Genomic DNA, 22688 nt, shown 5'->3' with positions numbered 1-22688 from the left:
CGTCAACCAATTCCTATATTTTCCTATCTTTTGAGAAATTTCCTATAATTTTCAAAACCTATATTTTCCTGTATTTTGGATCTTTTTCCTATATTTTTTTTGTAAAAAGTGGTGCTGGGATATATTTGAAATCATTCAAAGAATTTATACTGCCTTTAGATATTGTTTATTTACAGTTTAAGACTGTCTTTATCCTCTAAACCATCACCATCATTCAGAATTGCTGTTGTACACCCTTGGTTATCCATCTGGACACCTTTGATGAAGATTATGACAAACATCAAATCAGGTGTCCACATTGGTGACCACAGTTGTTTTACTGCAGCATAGTCTGCCTTGATGGAGAGGTTTAAAGGGAAAAGAAAATGGTCGAAAACTGACATAAACTTGGTATCGATATGTACAATGCATTGAAACTTCACAGTTTTTTGGTATTTTCCATTGAAAAAGTTTCTAGGTATGTCTACCTAGTATAATTCATTCCTTATGCGTGATTGGCAAGTCAATGTTATCACGTGATATTACCAAGTTATGTATATAGCTGAAATATTCCAACCGTTAAGGGTAAGCCTTTTAAAGCTCTTACAGAAATGAAATGAGTACAGTTTTGAAAGCAAATAATTTTTACCCTCAGATAACCTTTACTTGGCACATATAAAAATAGTTCATGCAACTAATCTGCTTACAGCGCTTTCTGTCCATGCAGCGTTTTTTAGCTTACCCAAACACACACACTTTATATTTGTTGCTTATTACTCATACCTACATGCTTTTGATTGAAAATTACCACACTTGTTTTTTACAATTATGATATCGAAGAGTAAAATAAATATTAAATAATTGTCCCGAGATTCGTTACAGAAAAAAACTTTTTTGATGCCAATCTGATGTACAGTCCCTTTAAAGAATGTGGATTAAGTGAAACACAAATTTTATGATTATAGCCAATAAATAAGTAAGTTAATGTTCACTTACATACCTCGATTTTTAACCTTAAAATTCCTATATTTTGCCCAGAAAATGCCTATATTTTTGGACAAAAGGTCCTATATTTTCACCGGGTGCAGGACGAAGTGAACCATTTCACAAGTGAACCAGTTCCTAAGTGTACCATTTCAGGACCAAGTGAACCACATATGTATTATATAGTGGCTATTGTGTGATGACACACTGCCTGAAAGGTGATAGTAACTAGTAATTATCGCCATTTGAATGCAAGACTTCACACATTTGCTTCACTTTTAAAGATGTTTATTTAGCTGTTAGAAATTGACTTTTAAGCTTCATGACAATTAGTATAGTAGCTATTTTATGATAGTAACATAAATACAAGGGATTCATAAATATCATGATATTTATTACAAATCAATAAATTAACAACATATAATAATAATAATTGTTAATAATAAAGCACATGATACAAAGCACATGGTCATAACAAAAGCACTATATAAATTAATTAAATTCAATGATATAACATGGTAATACATAATTCATAATGCAATACACAACATGTGAAAATATGGAACCAGACGGTATATGCCCCTTCATTGGTGATGTCATCAAGGTGGAAGTCAACAACTTTGATGAAATTCATATCGATTTCGAAATCCAGTTCATCAGCTTTTGAGTCACTGGGTCTCATAGCTTGGCGATGACGGTTGGTGGTTCTTAGCAGGTTTGACTTGCACCTGTGCGTTGACCTCAGCAAGCTCTCGCAGGGCCTCCTTCACGATTTGGCCAGCCGGTTGGACTGCACTAGCAGCTGCCTTGGTCTTCACCATAACTGCCACCTTCAGTTTCCCTGCCTTGGTAGGATCAGCTGGGTGGTTGTGTGGGATGACCTCTGACACGTAGTCATCGCCGTACTGCTTTACCCAAGCAGAGCACCTCCTCAACTTTGACCGGACACTGCATGTTCAGTAGATGAACCCAGTCTCCGGTTTCTCCCGCTTCACGTTATAAGTGAAACCATCACTGCCCAGTCCTCCATGCGATTCATGGGTATTCAGCTGACATGGCTGGGGTTTGTTTATATTGACTGATGTACCAATAAAATGGTCAACTTATATACAGGCTTTCATACTAATTAAAGAATGTTTCAGTTATATGTCACTATGTCTGTTCACAGCTTCTGTAAGTGAGCTGTTTAATTAGTAATTACCAATTAATAAGACCAATTAAAATTAAAGTACAATTATCCATTAATTACACCCACACTTATTTGTTTTTGGTACATGGTTGAGGTGTTAATAACAAACATAGAGAATTTTTGAACATATTTGGAATAAAATACAACAAAGTAGGATGTATTGACAATATATTCATTATTAGGATTAAATCGAAAGGTATTTTGTTTTTCATTTTTCTTTTAATTTTTTTCAAAACATTGTTTTATCAAAATACATAATTCTAATAAATAAACACTTTGATATGATTAACAATTTATTCATATTATCTATTGCATCATTTATAATCAGGAAAATAAACTCTGAAACATAATATTTCATTTAGAGAATATTCCCTATAGAACATATAGATGGTTCACTTTGTCTCACCAAGTGGTTCACTTAGTCCTGGTTCACTTGGGAAGTGGTTCACTTCGTCCTACATTCATTTTCACCTATATTTTCACCAAAACTTGGTTGACGGCCTGCTATCTATCAAGAGTGGAATACGGCCGTGTTGCACTGGAGAGTGGAGTGGTATACCGACTACTGTATTTTGCGATATGTATTGAGTGTGGATTTATGATGGGTATATGATAAATCGTGATACCATTTTTTTTTTCAGATAAATATTTTCAAATTTACACCAATTTCAGCGAAATGTGTTAAACCTCACCTGTTACTTATTTTTTCTTAAACAAAATGTTTAAATAAGGAACGCAACTTCTGCTAATATAATGCGAATAATCAGTTGTAACGTCCCTTAGTTATAATATTGCCATATTGGGAACAAAAACAAAATAGCATTTATAAACAAAAACAAAGGTAAGCATCGCATTATTAAGAGGTTAATCGACATTCACTTGCATTATATTAAAATACTGTTTTTATTGTTTGAGTTAACATTTATAAAAAATGATAAAACAGGTTTAATTTAGATATGTTACTGTATAGCTTTCACCTTGAGTCTGGTGGACATGAAGAAAACTTGTTTACCTAAATTCTGAATTATTAAGTTTCCAAACTTAAAGTATAAAAAATGAATAACGGAAAATAAAATCGGCAAACCACCACTTATTTTATTTTGAACTTGTGGAGAGACCTTTAAAGGGAATAAAGAAAGCTGGTTTTTATTGTTTAAATAACTTCATAAGTAAAATGATATTAGTTTCATCGTCTGTGTTTACACTTCAAGCGGTTATATGATCTATATAATACTTACAAATAAACCAGATGTATAGAAACATTGTTAAATTAAATATAGATATATGTCTAGATTCTAACTTATTTGGTGGCAAAGATCGAAAGAAATAGTTCCTATTTTCTGTTTACGTGTGTATAAACTAAATCACATCAGTGATCTTTTTTTGGAATTATTTATACCACCTGTGCCTCTAAATTGGGAAACAATATCGCCTATGGGAAAATTCATACACAATCAGACCAAAATAGCTAATATAATGGCAAATATACATGTTTTAACTAGGGATGCAAACGAATGGCAAAATTGATATTCAATATTTCTTTCGATCGAATATTCGATTTCCAAAATGAATATTTAAGAAGTTGTCGTAAACTACAAATTTTCGCTAATGTTATATGCGGTACACGCGACGGACACTGATTTTGCCCAAAATTAGTTTCTGAAATTCCCCCTTTACAGAAAATAGATCCAGCAAAATATTCTGAACAACAAAAAAACATTTATTAATTTCAATTCAACACCATTCATATTTGTAAACAAGGCTATAATCGTAAATTCCCTGTTTAATGTCCTACGGATGATCGTTCTGTAGGAAGAGCAGCCTCGTTCTGGGATTAATCTATACTATAACTTTGGGAAAACCAACCTACTCGGGAATAAGTACCATAATAAAACTAAAATAACCCTGAATTTTTAAAACGTGGACGAGAATCCATTGAACAACAATTTCATAAAACGCTATTCTATACAGTTACATTTCAAAGCACGAAGGTTCCAATGATACATGGAAAACATTTTAGAGCACATAACTGGCACATGTCATTTATATCATCATGGCGATTTGAGCTAAATTTTACAGCAGCCATGACACCGCTTTGGTAGCTGATTCTGTATATCCTTTATTGGTATGGCCATTCAAATTTACCGAAAATACGTGTTTGCGGTTACTTGTCTAATAGCCAGTTTTCATAATATTACGGGTACTGCTTATAGTCTCCGACGATGTGTCCCTTATGTGACGCGTGTATTATGTCATCACGTTCAATCGTTGTAAAAACGAAACAAGCGAATATATGCAACAACACAGGTGAAGGCAAAGGGTTTATTTTTTATCAAACAAAAAACATCGAATATTCGAATACCGATTTTGACATTCGCATATCAAACGTTCGATCGAATATTCCCTAGTTTTAACCTTTTTGTGCATGCATTATGCTGTAAAAGAGTAAGTATTGTTCAGATTTTGTTTATGTTTCAAGAAATCAATTGCTTTTTTTATTCATTGACATATATTTAAACAAATTGGGAACAAATTATAAAAAATATAAAAAACAGTTTTTCGCAAGGGAAACAGCCTTCTTGAAGGCAGTAAATTGCACAGTGCACATTCACGCATTCGTCTTCGTAAAATTTAAACTCCCAATTGTTTTCACACAGTGGAGTTTTCTCAATCCGAACGGCCCGACCCTAGTCCACCTTAAAGTTTCACGCCCACAGATTGAACCTTTTGACAACTTTTATTTTTTGTCTTGGAACGAGCCATTTTTTGCGTAAATCATTGGAAGCCAGTTATAAAAGACTGCTGACAAAAACTTTGATCGCAGATGTTTATACTTAAGTTCAAAAATTGATGATTTATGCCTTTTTTTTAAACCGTTATTAACGGTTTAAGCCATAAAGCATTAATTTTCGAACGGAAATATGAAAATCTACGATCTGATTGTTTTCAGCAATCTTATATCATTGGTTTGCAGATATTGACGCCAAAAATTTGTTCTTTCCAAGACAAAAAAAATAAAAAAGGTTGTAAAAATGGTATATCTGTGAGAATGCAGTTTTAATAGCTGTCAACGAGTATTTTGACGATTTTTTTTTCTTTGGCAGCCTCGAATCTGACATATGAAAAAAATCGTTAAAAGACTCGTTGAGGAAATTCGTACATAAGGGTACATGTAAACTTCTAGTTTCAACACGTTTTTGTAGGTACATGTAACTTATTTCTAGATATGAATACAGACTGCTGTTTAAGGTCCAGACTATTTGTTTCTGCACTAAATTTAAACTTAAACACACAGTGTTGTTTAAGAAATTTCTCAGTCTTATAGTTAGAAACATTTATCATAGTGGTGTTAAGGCTTCTTCTAACTTATACAGTTATAATCCTACATGTTCATCGCAGTTTATTTACCAATCGTTTAAAGTGAAAAAATATAAAGCATGTATTGTATTAACTAAACCTGATTTTTAGAGGTGTTTTTCGATGCATTACCATACAATCTCAGTGATAGCATCACTTCAATTGCTGACTTTGACAGACTTCCCGAAAGCCGTCCGTCCGACGAACATGACCGGCAAATTTTGACCCGGTCCGACGATTTCTGAACATAAACGATCCGACTGTCCGGCTATTTTTTTATTCCCTGTGACTGGGTTTTAGTATGAAGTCTCTGAGCAGGGGTTCAAGCAGGATATAATAGACCTCGCCTCACCTGTCTGTCTGATACTGAGATAATACAGGATTTGTTTATTGCAGTTAGACTACACATGATAGGGAACATACAGAGGTGGAAGGCTGTGTTGCTGTTTTCAGAAAATATTCCGGAAATGCCCATAGAGATATGTATTACCTACGCAAGACATGTGCCTTACTATCACTGGGATGGTTATTTTACTAATGCATTTAACTATCCAAGAAAACAAAGGATGCTACATCTACTAATAAAATTCACACTTGAGAGAAATCGTACACTTGTGGCACATCCTGTGTAGTGTTGCATTCACTAACTAGTATCAGTGGTATACATAAACTGCGAATTTCAACTGGAGAGAAAGTGGTATATATGAAACATGATATGCTGCTGATAGTCATAAGTCAAAAGCAAACCAACATGAGAAAACACAAAGAAGCGAACCCATACAAATGTGGCACTTGCAGTGCTGCTTTTGCTAGAAAATTCTCTTTACAGTGTCATACGAGAACTCACACAGGAGAAAAACCATACAAATGTGGAACTTGTGGTGTTTCTTTTGCAAGACCCTCTAATTTACAAAAACACATGAGTATTCACACTGGGGAAAAACCGTACAAATGTGACATGTGCAGTGCTTCTTTTTCAAGAAACGCTCATTTACAATATCACATGAGAGTTCATACAGAAGAGAAACAATACAAATGTGACCTATGCAGTGCTTCGTTTGGTTTGAAGGGTCATTTGCAACGACACAAAAAGAAAGTTCACACAGGAGATAATTCATATAAATGTGACACATGCAATGCTGCCTTTTGGAGAAAAAATGGTTTACAAAGTCATCTGAGAATTCACACACCAGAGAAGCAGTACATTTGTGAATTCTGTTCAGCTACTTTTAGTTGGAAAGGTGATTTACGAGACCATATGAAAATACACCCAAGAAGTAAACCATACAAATGCGGGAAATGTTTTGCTGACTTTGTTCAAAGCAGTAGTTTACAACGCCATTTGAGGAAACATACAGAGGATAAAACAGAGGTGAAACTATACAAATGCGAGTTATGCGGCGCTGCCTTTACACTGGAACAGTATCTTAGTAGTTGTAGATCAAAAACAGGGAGTACACAGGAAGAACGACAGACTTGTGAGACATTCGGAACTACTTGCACATCCCTACCATACAAGTGTGAATCCACGTGTGAGACATTCCGAACTACTTGCACACCCAAACCAACCAAGTGTGAATCCACGTGTGAGATATTTGAAACTACTTGCACACTCAAACCAACCAAGTGTGAATCCACATGTGAGACATTCGGACTTACTTGCACACCTCTGGAAATCAAAAGTGAACCAACGTGTGAGCCATTTGGAACTTCTTGCTCATCCCTAGCAACCAAGTGTGAATCCACGCGTGAGCCATTCAGAACTTTTTGTTCACCCCTAGCAACCAAGTGTGAATCAACGTGTGAGACATTAGGAACTTCAAGTTCACCCCTAGCAACCAAGTGTGAATCAACGTGTGAGACATTCGGAACTTCTAGTTAACCCCTGGCAACCAAGTGTGAATCTACTTGTGAGACATTCGGATATTCTTGTTCACCCCTAGCAACCAAGTGTGAATCCACATGTGAGACATTCGGAACTTATTGTTAACCCCTAGCAACCAAGTGTGAAACTTCTTGGGAGTCGGATATTCTTGTTCACCCCTAGCAACCAAATGTGTGAATCTACGTGTGAGACATTCGGAACTACTTTAACACTTACGAACAACAAAGTGTGAACCAATTTGTGTGACGAATGAAGCTCAATTCGGAACTCCTCGGCCATTTTATTCGAAAACAACTTCGGATGTTTTTGGACGGTTTTCATACTCAGAAATTGGTATGTTTAATTCCGCTACAAGTAGATCGCGTAGTAATTTAATTTTGCAGTTAAAGTTAATGACTTAAGTTTTGGTAAACTGAATTATGTTTGACAAAATACACTTTAAATATTATTTGCAATCAAATTAAACTTAGATCAACATATATAAGCTAAACTAATATAAATGACATAATTCAAAATTTAACGAACTACTTCTACTGATCTTCTAAGTGATTACTTATCATTATCACATGTTTATCAATTTATGTTTTAAAGGAACCGTTTCGATGTCCGTTAATAGACAAACACCGATATAAAATATGTTCTTATAATCAGACTTCCCGAAAGTTGAAAAAAGGTGGCAGACATTCGGTCTGACAAGACATAAAAATCTGTCAGACCGAAAGAAAATCTGCCAGACCGAAACAAGAGGAACAAAAACGAAGTAATAACATTGCTTTATTCATCAATAGCAGCTTACTGCTAAATAAAGGCTTTATTGTATGTCTCTTATGAAAATCATCAGTCTGTTAAAATTCAAAAGTTCATCTGGATATTCAAAACACTCCTCATCAATAACGGGGTTAAAGTCCTGTTTGTCAGGAAGAGTGTTAAATCTCAATTTCAAGAGCCTGATGTAAGGTCTTTCAAGCACATGATTTACAGAATCCTGTGTTATCTCAGTATCAGACACATGTGAAAATTCTGAAGCAAGGTCTTTTATATCCTGCTGGAATCCCTGCTCAAAAACGCTAGAGACTTTTTCAGTGTTGGACAAGGTGACAACCTCCTGTGATGCCAATGGTTCTGGTGTAGTCTGTTCAATTATAAGGGCAGGCACATCTACTGATGATCTAGACTCTGCCTAAAAGTACAAAATTATCATGTACAAATAAACTTTTATCAACATTTTTTTTCACAAATAAAATGCCTTTTACAACATGCCAAATATTTTATAACTGTGGTGAATTTTGATTAAACTTTGATAGCTTATATTATGGATTTTTTTTTTTTGTACAGAATAAATCATTTTTTAAATTTATAAAGGTAGAGCTATTTTTTAAAGATAGAAGTAACAATTGCCTACCAGCAATGTGTCCATAGCCTTCTGTGGATGGAATGTTATATTTCTGGAGGTTTGAGTTTCACCATCATCATCGCAGGTTATTTTATTACTTGCTTTTCCGTGTCAATAACGAGTCATTTCCTTTTTCTTTGCAATTTCACAAAAGAATTCTTTCATGACATTTCGTTTTATACTCATTTTCCTTTCAGAGCATTCATCGATTGATAATATTCTCTTTATTTACCTAGCATTCGTAAAATGTTAGAGAAGCCATGTTGGATGCGCAAATGACTGACAGTATGTAACATGCGCGACCATTGGTTATTCTAAGGGCACTGTGCCGAAAGCGACCAATGAAAACACGTGTAACGTTTTCTTTGGCGCTCATGCTAAAACCCGGTTACCGGGATTTTATGCTAAAACCCGGTCACCGGGAATGAAAAATAGCCGGACAGTCGGGCCGATTTTTGTTCAGAAATCGTCGGACCTGATCAAAATTTGCCGGACGTGTCCGTCGGACCGACGGCTTTCGGGAAGTCTGTTATAAATGTAGGAATTTAAACCTTTAAACAGATTTAAACCTTTTAATTTATAAAGTAGGCTGTGTTTGATGCTCAATAGTTTCAAACAATGACTGCATCGTATCTTTGAAAAGTTTTTGCATTAGGTGCTCTGAATAGTATTCCTCCGTCTGTAGATAGAGTTGGGTTCTCTTATCATAGAAGTACTTGGGGTTTACATATAAGTTTATTATTATTTGTTTTATTGTTAAGTTTCCTCAAGTTAATGCATACTTTGATAAGATTTACCTTATGCGTTTTTTTCTTTATTTAGGATTGTTGGGATAAAAGTGAGGTTTGTGCACTTAAACTGGTTTAAACCCCCAGTAAATTTACATTTTACTGACCGTTCCAAGGCGGTACCTAACAATCCTTGATACACATACCTTGTTATGTATGTATATATATATATATATAGTATGTATACAGTGTGCTGTTTCTGGAGTTTTGTGCTGTTCTTCCATGTTTTTTGTTTGTGATTTTTTGTTTTTATGTTCTATGTCTTTGGCGTTTACCCAGTGCCATTAAACCGGGTTTATGTTTAAACTGTTTGCTACTGAGCTTGTTTCTGTAGTTTTTCGCATAAATAATGTTAACTAGACTGCTATAACGAAAAACAACAAACATTTCGCTGTCTTTTTAATTAGACCGGAAATTTGGTTATGTATGTGTATAAAGCGTTTAAGTTACAAAAAAAACTTCATATGTATTATGAGTAGAAAACATATCCTCTTTTTACTGTAAATCACAGCCTGTCTTGCGACTTGTGACTTTTTGTATAAAATGTACCTTTTATAATGTGTATACTCATGGACAAATTGAATACTGAAATAAACTTAATCTTATAACACAATGAAGGCGATTCAGACGCAGTTCCTACACTGGGTCACGGACACTACGGACCATGGACATTACGGACCAGATTTAGGGACACTACGGACCAGATTTAGGGACATTACGGACCATCTTCAGAAACTTACGGACCATCATTTATAATGTTTTTAAACATTTGTTGTTTTTTTAATTTATTCACTCATTGGTCTTAAATTTGTTAATAAATACTTGAATATTAGTGCTCAGTATGACAATTATCTTTAATGTAACTGAAAAATCCCATGAAATTCCAATGTTAAACATCAATGTATTTTTAATAAAGTATTATAATAATTTGAATAATAATGAACGAAATATGTGTTTATCTTATAATTGTAAATGTGAATATTAATGTTTTCATATGTGATCGATTACTTTCTACAAGTTTACAAGTTTATTCAGTACACTCATGTCATACATGCATGACAAAATGAGAATTGCAATGAACATATTATACAGTTACACATAAAGAGGCTTTGAAAAATGAACTTTAATCATAATAGTAATTAACATCATGGTATAAAGAGGAGTACATTATATTCTATAATTGACTTTTTTAATGATACATTTCATAAATTTACACAACTTTGAAAACATAATACATTCTGGGTTTAATTTCATAACACGTTTAAATGACAATATATTCGGAGTTCTAAAATTACAGTTATCAATGAAACGTCGCCTTTCGTTAGTGAAATAACTACACTCTAACAAATAATGAAATTCATCACCAATACGATTTGAATCACAAAGGTGGCAATTTCTGTCATTTATATTTATATTCCTCCAACTACCTACTTCAATAGGAAAATGATTGTTTCTTGTTCTAAATCGTATAACATAGTTCAATAATTTTGGCGGTGTTTTAACAAGATAGTTTTCAAATTCAAAACGTTCTTTAAACAATCTATAATTTACACATTTACTTGAAGAGTTCACAGTAGTGTACCATTCGTTTAAAAACAAATCAGACAATTTCTGCTTAACACTCTTTTGTAACCATTTTTTATTTGGAAATTCGTGGCTTTGCCAAACATTAATAAGACCACATTTGATGAAAATATTCTTAACATGTTTAATCCATTTGAAGTCATTAGCTCTAACATTGGCAGAATACAGGAATTTACTCAATGTGACGTTGTATACTGAGATTGAGAGTTTATGACATGATGGAACGATCAAGTTGGACCAGTAATTGACCATACGTGAATCTATATCTATTTGTAAAGGCTTAACACCCGTTTCACCATATATCATACATGTTGGCGTACTACTTTTAACATTTAATATATATTTTAGAAATTTCAATTGGACCTTTTCGAGTATGTAATTGTTGCCAAAACCCCAACATTCACAACCGTATAGTAATATAGGTTTGATAATTTTGTTGTACAAATCTATTTGTAAATCAATAGATAAACATAAATATTTTGACTTTTTAAGCAAACAGAACATTGCCTTTGTTGCCTGTTTTGAAATATAGTCCTTTGTTTTACAAAACGAGCCACTTTTAGTAAAAATAACTCCTAAATATTTATATTCCGTAACAACATCTATTGTATCATTACATAAAGAAAACGTATGGTGGTTTAGTCTACCTCTAGAGAAAATGACAACCTTAGTTTTTGAGGTATTAACAGTTAAATTCCACTGTAAACAATAGTTCTCATACAGGTTTAGTGCATTCTGTAAATCTATAGCAGATTCAGACAATATAACAGTATCTTCCGCATAAAGGAGTACAAATAACTTTAAAAAATCAATTAACCTGTAATCATGTTCATGTTTGTTAATAACAATACCATTTACAACCAAGCTACTTAGAAAATATTGATGCAAATCATTTACAAAGAATGAAAACAGTAAAGGAGATAAACTTTCTCCTTGCCGGACCCCAACACAACAAGGGAAATAGTCCGACTTAGTTCCATTCACCTTAACACAGCTTTTTGCTTGTTCGTACATGTTCCTAACAACATTTAAAAAGTTTCCTTGTATCTTATGTCCATGTAGTTTAAACCATAGCATGTTTCTATTAATGGAATCAAAGGCACCTTTTAAGTCAATAAAGGCACAGAACAATTTCTTGCGAGATGTGTACATGTGTTCTATAAGCATATTCAAAACAAACATGTTATCGACTGTTGAATGTGCTGGTCTAAAACCAGTTTGAAATTCGCTTAACATATCGTACTTTTCAATGAATTTTAATAGTCTACTATTCAAAACTGTAGTAAATAGCTTACCAAAGCAACTAAGCAGTGTTATTGGGCGATAATTAGCGGGATCACACATATCACCCTTATTTTTATACACTGGGTTAATAACACCAATTGTCCAATTTTCGGGTATAGTTGCAGTTTTAAAGACAATATTAAATAGCTTAAGATACACGATCTTCATAATATCAAAGGAATATTTCAGGTATTCATTTGGTATTTTATCATCGCCAGATGCCTTGTTATTTTTTAAATTTTTAACAGCACTTTCAATTTCTTCAAGTGTTATTTCGCTATCTAGCATGTGTATATCTACATCTGCTTTGACATCAAACGTATTTGTATCCGTAGTGATATCAGCATGATTTTCAGTTATATCGCCCGAGTTGGCGTTTTTAAAATGATCAAACATTACATTTAGTGATGCAGAGCAGTTGTTACGCGTTCGAGCGTTTAAATATTTCCAAAAGCTTTTAGGGTCAGACTTGCTGAGCTTTTTTAACTTAGAAGCGTTTAATCTTTGTTGTTTTTTATAGTTTGTGTTTAATACTTTCTTATAGTGTTTACTTGCAATATTAAAACTTTGTTTATGGTGGGGATCCCTGCGAAGTTTATACAAAAACTTTGCTCTATGGAAATTCTTTCTTGCGCTTTTACATTCACTATTAAACCAAATTTTATTTTTACCTTTGTTTTGGGTTATATTCTGTCTAGATAAGTTGGTCGGACCGAAAGACGTTTTGGCACTGTCGTGAAAGACCTGTCCAATTTTATTTACAACATTATTAATATTCTCATGGTTAACAATATTTTGCTCTTGCAAATGGTCTAATTCATGTATAATATTGTATATATCATTTCTTTTTATGTTATTTACAAATTCGTTTGGGTTGGTATTATCCCATAACTTCGCATTATGTATTTGGCAACCGTTACGTTCATTACTAATTGTTTGTTTACAACAAAATATGAGATCAAGGCTCACTGGATTATGAACGTCGGAAAGCAAGGTACAAAAATCGTGCACACATAGATTATCTATATTACAAAACAAATTCGGACTAGAAATAAAGTAGTCCACCGTACTAACAGATTTGCACGTGGTGTGACCTAATAAATCACCTGGTGTTCTACCGTTTAATACATACATGCCGTTAAGCTTCACAAAATCCATTAATTTATATCCATAATTATTCACGGAGAGGTCTTGATTGCATCTATTTTTACACAAGTTCGACTCGCTAAAGTACGACGTATCCGAGTTTAAATCTGAATATAATTCATCTAACTGCATTTCATGAAAAATTTCATAGTCAGGTGTGACAAAATCTTGTAAATCTTTTGTTCTCGAGTTAAAATCTCCAAATAGACATACATTTTTATACTTTCGAGAAAGATTATCAATATCGTTTTGTAATACTATAAATGGGTCATCTATCGCGTAATCCGAGTTTTCAGGTGGCAGATACACCACGCCTAGTAAAATATCCCCTTTACCAGTAAACCTTTCAGATAACTTAAGCCACATCACAAGGTTACAATCTGTGTCAATTACTGATACATAAGGTAATAACTCGTTTTTAATCCCAACACATAAACCACCTGATTTCCGTTTAACAATCTGTTGTCTATGTTTAAAATGCAAGGTAAAATTTTCTATTTCTACTTGGTCCAAACAATCTGTTTTAGTTTCCTGGAAGCCAATAATATCAAATGCATTAATAAAAGAAATAAATTCTGGGCAAATTTGCTTCGATACTATTCCACAGACGTTTAAAGATAAAAGTTTAATTTTACTATTTTGACCTAAAATTTGGCATTTTGACACATATGCATTGTTCAAAAAACTGTCATGAGGGTTGCACTCCTCTGTCCTGGCCTAGTCACTCTCTGTCGCTGTCTGCACGACATCCTCGTGTACCGTTGCGGTGTTTGTTTGAGGTGCTGCCAGGTTCTCTTGTGGCTCAGACTCTCTTGGGCGTTTTAACATAGTTTCTTCAAGAGGAGTGGGGGGAGATCTAATTATCTGTCTTCCCCGTGGGGTATGGGGGTCGGAGACTTGGTCCGCAAGTACGCTGAATCTGTTTGGTGTGGCAAAATTCACATGGCCATACCTTGCCTGTGACGGGGCGCGGTTTCTAGTGGTGTCACCTCGCTCCGGGCGCTGTGTTTCCTGCATCGCAGTGTCTCGTGTCTGAGTGTTTTGGTGTTTAGGATACACTAGTGACTCGGTTTTGGGGTCGTAAACTTTGTTCCCTACGTACAGTTTGTCTCGAACTAGACGACACCTTTCATTGTTTTGAGGATTTGTTTTATAGTTTCTCATCACTGGGAACAGTTGTCTCCGTCGTTCGTCGATTTCGGGTGGAAATTGTTCATTGATGTAATACCCCGAATGTTTCATATTCAGTTTGATGCCAGCATTACGGATTAATTCGCGATCACTGTAGCGTTCGAATTTAGCCACCATCGGTCTGGGCTGTGCATTTCTGGACGGGCCTCCTATCCTATGTACCCTGTGAAAATGTATGTCATTTATCTTTATTGTACCGTTTGCATTTATATCAGTGTTCGTTTCAAGATGTTGTGTAAGGAATTTACGGAGCGCTTGTTCATGGATATTTGTGGTTGGATTTGGTTCAGTGTCAATGTTATAGTTTTCGGGTATTCCCAAAAATACAAGATTGTCCCGCATACTTCTACATTTTAAATCAAGGATTTCTTCAGCTTGGGAGGAGTTTTGCGAAATCAGTGTTTGGATATCCGCACTCATTGTAGAATTCTGGGCTTTAATGTCCTTGATGTCGCAGGAATTCTGTTTTGTGTGTCGATTACAGTCATCTATGAAGTCACTTATAGAGTGTCTAAAGATTTCAAATTCACCAAGAGCAGATTTCATGGATTTGTTATCTTGCCTGATGTTATCCACTTCCGTTTTCACGAGTGTTACTTCATGTTTCACTGAGTCAATCTTACTGATTCCTGACTCGATGGATTGCATTCTGTGGTCAAGTTTGTGCATCATTTCAAGCACCATGTTTATAGTAGAGTCATAACTTGGAGGGGGATATCCAGGAGGTCCAGAACTATGTTGATTCCACAGAGTCGTTTGAGGTGCCTGGGGTGCCGTGTTAGGGGACGCACAAGCATTCTGGTAAGTTTGATAATGTCCATTTCCAGGATTGTAGTTCATTTGGCCATGTACAAGATTTCCATAAAGACTTGTTTGACCATTTGTTTGTCCAGAACCATGGGTGGGTGGGGCAGAGTGTTGGCTTTGTTGAGATGGTGCCATATAGTTAAATGGGATATTTGCACTGCCATTTGGATATGTAACAGCAGAGATGCTAGGTCCTAGAATATATTGTTTATCTGTTTTATCTGCAGGCCCACTTACCCCTCCCACTTCATGTCCTTTGTCCGTGCGCTTGGCGCCACTCTGTTTCTTTTTGTTGTCTTTATTTTGTTTATCCGCCATGTTTATCAAGAATACACGATGCCACAGTTTAATTTACTATTATATGTCCAGTATTTCCACAAAATTATTCCAAAATATAGCTAGTTATAATTATTTTTCAACTATTTTGATTATTTATTTAGCCATTCAAAATTTTGCGTCCGCCATTTTTCAAGCCTCGTTGGTCTAACTGAAATAAACTTTGAATCGGCATGTTTGCTTGTTTTCCGTTTCATCTGTTTTAATTGAAAGGTTAAGTGAAAGTGCCCTGTTACAATGGGTTTTCACACTTTTATGATCGCCAATTAAAGGTTGTCAGTGTAATGTTTATTTCTTTTGTAATATACCGCCGATAATTACGGGTACAATTATAACTAATTAACACTAGTAAAGGCAACAGAAATTGCCAGTTTTAAACATCAGTTTGCAAGAATTGCAACAAACACACATCGTTTATTTAATATTATTTCTTCCGTTACGGCCACTTTTCACTAATTTCGGACACATACAATGTTAACACGAACTTAAGTGTGGGATGCCTTCAAAGAAAAAAAACAAAAAGAAGAGGAATCTATCATCCCCGGACAACCTCGGCACCCCGGTTAAGCGCACAGTCCCACATAACCCCTCTCCGGGCAGCTCCCAGTTTTCCAGCATGGCGTCCCCTGGGCCACAAGGTTACGTACAGCCTCTGAACATGTCAAACTCAAATGCAATGAATTCTTATCAATCTCAAGCAGCGGCTTTTTTTACACCGCCACCTCCCCAGTACAATATGCAACAACTACCCGCAGTACCGCCGCATTGCCAGCCTACATATCTGCAATCTCCAGTAGCCAGTGACAATGACAATTTCAAACTGATATTTGAGCGGTTTAACTCTCTCGACAAACGTCTATCAAAACTAGATGTGATAGAAAAGCAGCTCTCCGATCTCTCTTCAAAACTTTCCTCAGTTGACAACCGTGTTTCGTCTCTTGAAAAATGCTCTCGCGATCAAGGAACACGTATTAAGGAAATTGAAGCTACACGTGCATACGAATCCTCTCTGTGCGACGACATTACAAAAAGCAGTCCGAGTTCGACAAGTCACTAAAGTCCGAACAAGATCGAATCTCCAAACTTGAACGTGAATTTGCTAAAGTTAAACAAGTTAACGAGGACGTTACCGACCTCAAATCTCGCTCTATGAGGAACAATCTGTTATTCTTTGGTTTCCAGGAGCGCGCATCTCCTGATGATAGGCGTTCGGAAGAATGTGTCAAGCTCCTGCTCGATTATTTCCGCGACACACTTCATATTGCCGATGCTCATGAGAACATCAAAATCGAACGAGCCCACCGAATTGGTAAATATGACACTTCCAAAAAACGACCAATTGTCGCAATGTTCAATCATTTCCCGGACAAGGTCCTTGTGAAACAGAAATTCCATGACATGGATACACAAAATGGTTTCAATGCCACAGTCGGCGGTGATAACTCTACTCGGATCCGCTGTAGTGAACAGTTTCCTTCAGAAATCCAAGAGCGCCGGAAGTTCCTCATCCCTGCGGCACAAAACGGCACACCTGTCATATGACAAACTTTTTATTAACAACAAAATGTACACGGTTGAAACTATCCGTACTTCGGGCTTTAGCTAGGATCTTGGCCAATCACAACTATCTTTTTTAGTTTGGAATGTCCAAGGCATCAAAGCAAAACTTGACGATTCAGATTTTTTAAACTTTGTGTCTAATTACGACCTACTATTACTTACTGAGACTTGGAACTCTAAAATAACTAATGTATCCATTGAAGGTTTTGATTACTTTAACTGCCCAAGACCTAAATTTAATTCAAAAGCTAAGCGCCACAGTGGTGGTGTTATTGTTTATATTAAAGAATGCTACAAAAATTACATTGAACTAATCGAACTATGTGATAAAGGTTATATTTGGTTTCAATGTAAAAAAGAATTGATAAAATCAATCCGTGATGCTTACTTTTGTGTATGTTACATTCCTCCGCATGATTCTTATGTTTATAGAAATGTTAACTCCACATTGTTTGAATTTGATTTTTTCGATCAGCTTAACTCATGTATTCGTAAATACACGATTCTCGGCGATGTGTATTTGACAGGTGACCTAAATTCACGCACGGGTGAGCTCCCGGACTATATACCTGAAATACACCTTGACCGATATATTGATTTACCAGGGTATAGTCAGAATGCAAATAACCTACCACATAGACGTAATAATGATAAAATATGCAATCAATTTGGCACACGACTTTTATCACTTTGTAAAGAGAATGATCTTTGTATTCTCAATGGCCGTTTAGAGGCAGGTAACTGTACTTTTCACGGATCGTGGCGAAATAAACCAACTTCAAGTCTTGTGGATTATATTATCTGCAATCACAATAGTTATGAAATTATAAATAAAATGTATGTTATGGACCTGACAGAATTCTCGGATCACTGTCCAGTTTATTTTTCTTTAAATTGCACTGAACTTGAAATAAATGATACTTGTCATGAATATGACAAAATTGTGTGGGATACTTCCCGAAGAAACATTTTCTTGCAATCACTTACAAATAAGTCTGAGCTGTTTGATAATATAAATACAAAATTATTATCCAATCAATCCTCGATTGACGATTGTCTGCAAAACTTTTCAAATCTGATGTATGACATCTCTTTAAATTGTTTCGGGAAGACTTTTCGTAGCCGCAAATCTACCGGAAACAGAAATACCAAAAAAGCGTCTTGGTTTGATGAAAGCTGTATAAGCGCGAAACGTGATTTCTTGACTGCGAAACGCACTTATGATCATAATCATACTGATGTTAATAAATTACAGTTTTTAAACGCTAGGAGTAAATTTTCTAAAACAAAACGCAAAGCTAAACATATATTTTATGGGGCAGAAAAGAAAAAGATATCATCTTTAAGTAAAACAGCACCTCGTAAATTTTGGAAATACATCAAAAAGTTCAGCAATTCTGCTAAGTCATCCACTAATGCATCTGAAAATTCGTTTTTTGATCATTTTTCAAACATTTCAAATGAAGCTGAGGGTCAATTTAACATTAGAGACCATAATATATCGAGAGACGAAACTCTCTCCATTGATTTTCTCGACTGCGAAATATCAATAGAAGAAATTGTCAAAACCATAAAGTCGCTGAAGCGGCACAAAGCCTGTGATTTTGATAGAAACGTTGCGGATTTTTTCATTGACAGTAACGATTTTATTTCGCCTTATCTTTGTACTCTGTTTAACTATATATATGATAATTGTGTTTATCCTAAATGCTGGACTAAAGGCGTAATTGTCCCTATTTTTAAAAAGGGAGACAATACTAATCCGGCAAATTATAGAGGCATTACTCTAGTAAATGTTACTGCCAAAATATATTCACTAATATTAAGAAATCGAATTAACAAATGGTGTGAAAATAACAATAAATATTATGATGGTCAATTTGGTTTTAGAGATGGTCACTCTACAGCTGATGCAATTTTCCTTCTTCACGCTTCTATACAAAAAGTCCTTAACAAAGGTTCCAAACTGTGGTGCGCATTCATAGATTACCAAAGAGCTTTTGACACAGTTAATAGAGATGCATTATGGGTAAAATTGATTAAATCAGGTATCAGCTGTAAAATGATCAACATGATCAAGTGTATATATAGCGACATCCAATCCTGTATAAAAATAGCTAGAGACAATAGCTTTATCTCCCCTTTTATTTATATTATTTATAAATGATATATATGAAAATATTGATTTCAACTCACTCTGTACTAAAGACCTTGAACTGTTATCTATGTATATGATACTATTTGCTGATGATATTGTGCTTTTTACTACTGATGCAGCCAGTCTCCAAGCTCAAATTAACTCTATTTTTCATTACTCTATCAAATGGGGTTTGAAAATTAATGTTAACAAAACAAAAGTTTGTATATTTGAAAAAAGGAAGCAATATAGAAATATTGAGTTCTTTATAAATAATGAGACTATTGAAGTTGTTGATAATTTTACGTACTTAGGTATTAATTTTATGTATTCAGGCAATATGTCTAGTGCTGTTAAGATATTACATGATCAAGCTCTTAGGGCATATAATAGTCTCCTGATTTTGTTCGATCGAGTCAAATTAGATGTCAAGACCAAGTTATCGTTGTTCAATACTATGATTGTGCCTATTCTTGTATACGGGTCAGAAGTCTGGGGAGTTTATAATTTTAAAGAAGTTGATAAACTGCAAGTTCGATTTTTAAAGCATTTACTTTGTGTAAAAAAACAGACTCCTAACTATGCTGTATACGGTGAATTTGGGGAAATACCATTATCTGTCGTTTGCAAGGAAAGGGCAATCAAATTCTGGTTAAAGATTATGAAAAATGGTGACTCTCCGATGAATTATATGTATCTCGATCAGTGTAATAATATAAATGGCCCATGCTGGGCGACTAAGATGAAATCTATTATAAACCATTTAGGATTAAATTTTCTTACTGATAATTTTGATGTAAATGCCGAATACTTTCCTTTGTTAAAAGCTAGACTCCGTGACCAGTTTATCCAAGATTGGCGTGGATCGATAAATAGCATGACTAAATTGGAAACATATTGCTCACTGAAAACAAATTTTGAATACGAAGAATATCTTGATAGAATTGAAAACGATAATTTACGCAAACATTTTTCTTCCATGAGATTGTCTGCTCACAAGTTAGAAATTGAAGTCGGCAGATACACCGGTATTGCAAGAGAAAACAGACTTTGCAAATGCTGTAACGCTAATGTTATAGAAAATGAATACCATTTTGTATTATGCTGTAGTAAATTTAGACTCTTACGCTTAAAATATCTAGGAAATATATCATGGCCAAATTTAAATATGTTTAAACGACTAATGTTAAGCAAAAGACAAACTAAGATAGCAATCTACATTAAAGAAGCCATGAATTTAAGAAATACTTTCCTTGTACAATAGTAATCCTCCTTATGTTAACTTTTGTTAATTTCTGCTTTTTCCTTCTAAGTGTTTAACAATTTATATTTTCATATTTAATTACATGATGTATATTTATTATTATTCCGTTACTTTTTATAGTTGATTTATGTTTTTGCCATATTTATGTTGTTAATGGCCAAAGGCTATTCTATGCCGATCTGCCAATAAATTTTGAAACTTTTGAAACTTGAATATAAAGCAAGAGTTGAGGTTTACATCCTCACTCATTGGTCTTAAATTTGTTTTGGTAAATGAACTGTTTTGGAAAATATTTCTGCTCAATTTGTTTTGGTAAATGAACTGTTTTGGAAAATATTTCTGCTCAATTTGTTTTGGTAAATGAACTGTTTTGGAAAATATTTCTGCTCAATTTGTTTTGGGAAATAAACTGTTTTGGAAAATATTTCTGCTCAATTTGTTTTGGGAAATAAACTGTTTTGGAAAATATTTCTTCTGTTGCTTTTAACTGTTTTAACTGCCGATCTTTCAAATTTCGTTTATTATTTTTCACATAATTGTTATAAATACATAGGTCCTTAACACCTTTTGGAATTTCACAAGATTTTATATTGAACCATTGATCTATTCATCTTCACGGGATTTTTCAGTTTTATGGAAGATATAGTATATTTACTGGGTTATATAATTCCATTTTACCCTTGCTTATTTCCAACACTTATTTGAACTTTTAACTTTGTGTTTACCTTCACTTCAATAATGACCAAAATAAACTAGACTTGAACCAATTCAGCCGCGTCTGTTGATGTAGTAGTTTATAGTTTATATTTCAATTTATTGTGGCGAGACCTGCTGGAGTCTAGCTGTTGGTCTCGCCTATGTTTCACAATTAGCATAATCCGATTACATGAACAATGAAGGTATGCACATTTTGCAAAGGTTTGTTCAAATTGTTAATGTAAAATGCTCGTATAAATGGTATCCGGTGTATCTTAATATTGGATTATCTTTGATACATCATTTATCATACTTATAAAATATATAGGCATTAAGTCAATTCAAGTACTAAATAATATTGAAAATGAAGGTATGAAAGTTTAATTGACGGTAAATTCTTAAAAAAAAATCCCTTGCCATTGACGGAAATTATAGTGACGTGTTTGTGGGAGGTGAAAGATCGTCTCGTAGCTGCTCTTCCAAATGATTGATGGCGATTCGAGGCAGTCTGTGCCTGTTCACAATCCCCACATCTGTCAGATGCTCTGATAATGAAAGAGGCTGCTTGGAGAGCGTTGTGGTCCTTCTTGATTAAAAACAAACAACGCCGCCATATTTGTGAACTTTACGTGAACGTCCCACCTGTCGTAACTTTAAACAGTAGTGAACGCATAAAACGCAATGTCGGTAGGACGCCGTTGCGATCGTTATTTTGGTGTGGTACGACATACATACGATATTCAGTGCTCGTGCGATCGTTGATAATATATCGCAACGTTATTTTTGGAAAATTTACGTCATTTTCGGTATTCGACGAATTGTTGACCTTACCCCTTTTTCTCGAAACTTCCTTAACAGGATTAAGCTAAACCCACTATTTTTGTCTTTCAATATTTTGAGTTTTATATACTGGTACTCCTTTAAACGTTTTAATTCTTTAGATAGGAATTATCGTTACGATTATCACAATAAACCATTTTTCATTTATAAAAAAATCACTATAACTATGTATTTTGACTTATTGAAATGATAAACTTAAGCCTGTTAAGCTTAAGAAGTTTCGAGAAATTGGGGCCATATTCTGTTTATAGTATCCTTGAAGCCAGCA

General features: G+C 34.6%; 2 protein-coding genes across 6 annotated transcripts in view; one reads left to right on the top strand and one right to left on the bottom strand.

Moving 5' to 3' along the window:
• Positions 1 to 22688, top strand: part of LOC128222066 (zinc finger protein 761-like) — a 55790-nt gene that overhangs the window by 32912 nt on the left and 190 nt on the right. The window contains exons 1-2 of one of the 5 annotated variants that reach the window (XM_052930849.1): positions 2692 to 2757; positions 5906 to 8210. In XM_052930849.1, the coding sequence (XP_052786809.1) occupies positions 6213 to 7391 (1179 nt within the window). In that variant the 5' untranslated portion in view covers positions 2692 to 2757; positions 5906 to 6212 and the 3' untranslated portion in view covers positions 7392 to 8210. Of the gene's footprint in view, positions 1 to 2691; positions 2758 to 2930; positions 2994 to 5905; positions 8211 to 22688 lie in introns of those variants that run through there. The other 4 variants (XM_052930848.1, XM_052930850.1, XR_008259063.1 and 1 more) reach the window with 4 other exon arrangements.
• Positions 8205 to 9120, bottom strand: LOC128222067 (uncharacterized). The gene is made up of 2 exons (XM_052930851.1): positions 8797 to 9120; positions 8205 to 8574 (listed from the first exon to the last, which is right to left on the bottom strand). Exons 1-2 carry the CDS (start codon positions 8809 to 8811, stop codon positions 8206 to 8208), a joined length of 384 nt encoding a protein of 127 aa, XP_052786811.1. The 5' UTR covers positions 8812 to 9120; the 3' UTR covers position 8205.

This window comes from Mya arenaria, chromosome 16 (genome assembly GCF_026914265.1).
Source record: "Mya arenaria isolate MELC-2E11 chromosome 16, ASM2691426v1".
NCBI lineage: Eukaryota > Metazoa > Mollusca > Bivalvia > Myida > Myidae > Mya > Mya arenaria.
Note: the sequence above shows the minus strand (reverse complement) of the source record. Positions and strands in the feature narration are given on the sequence as shown.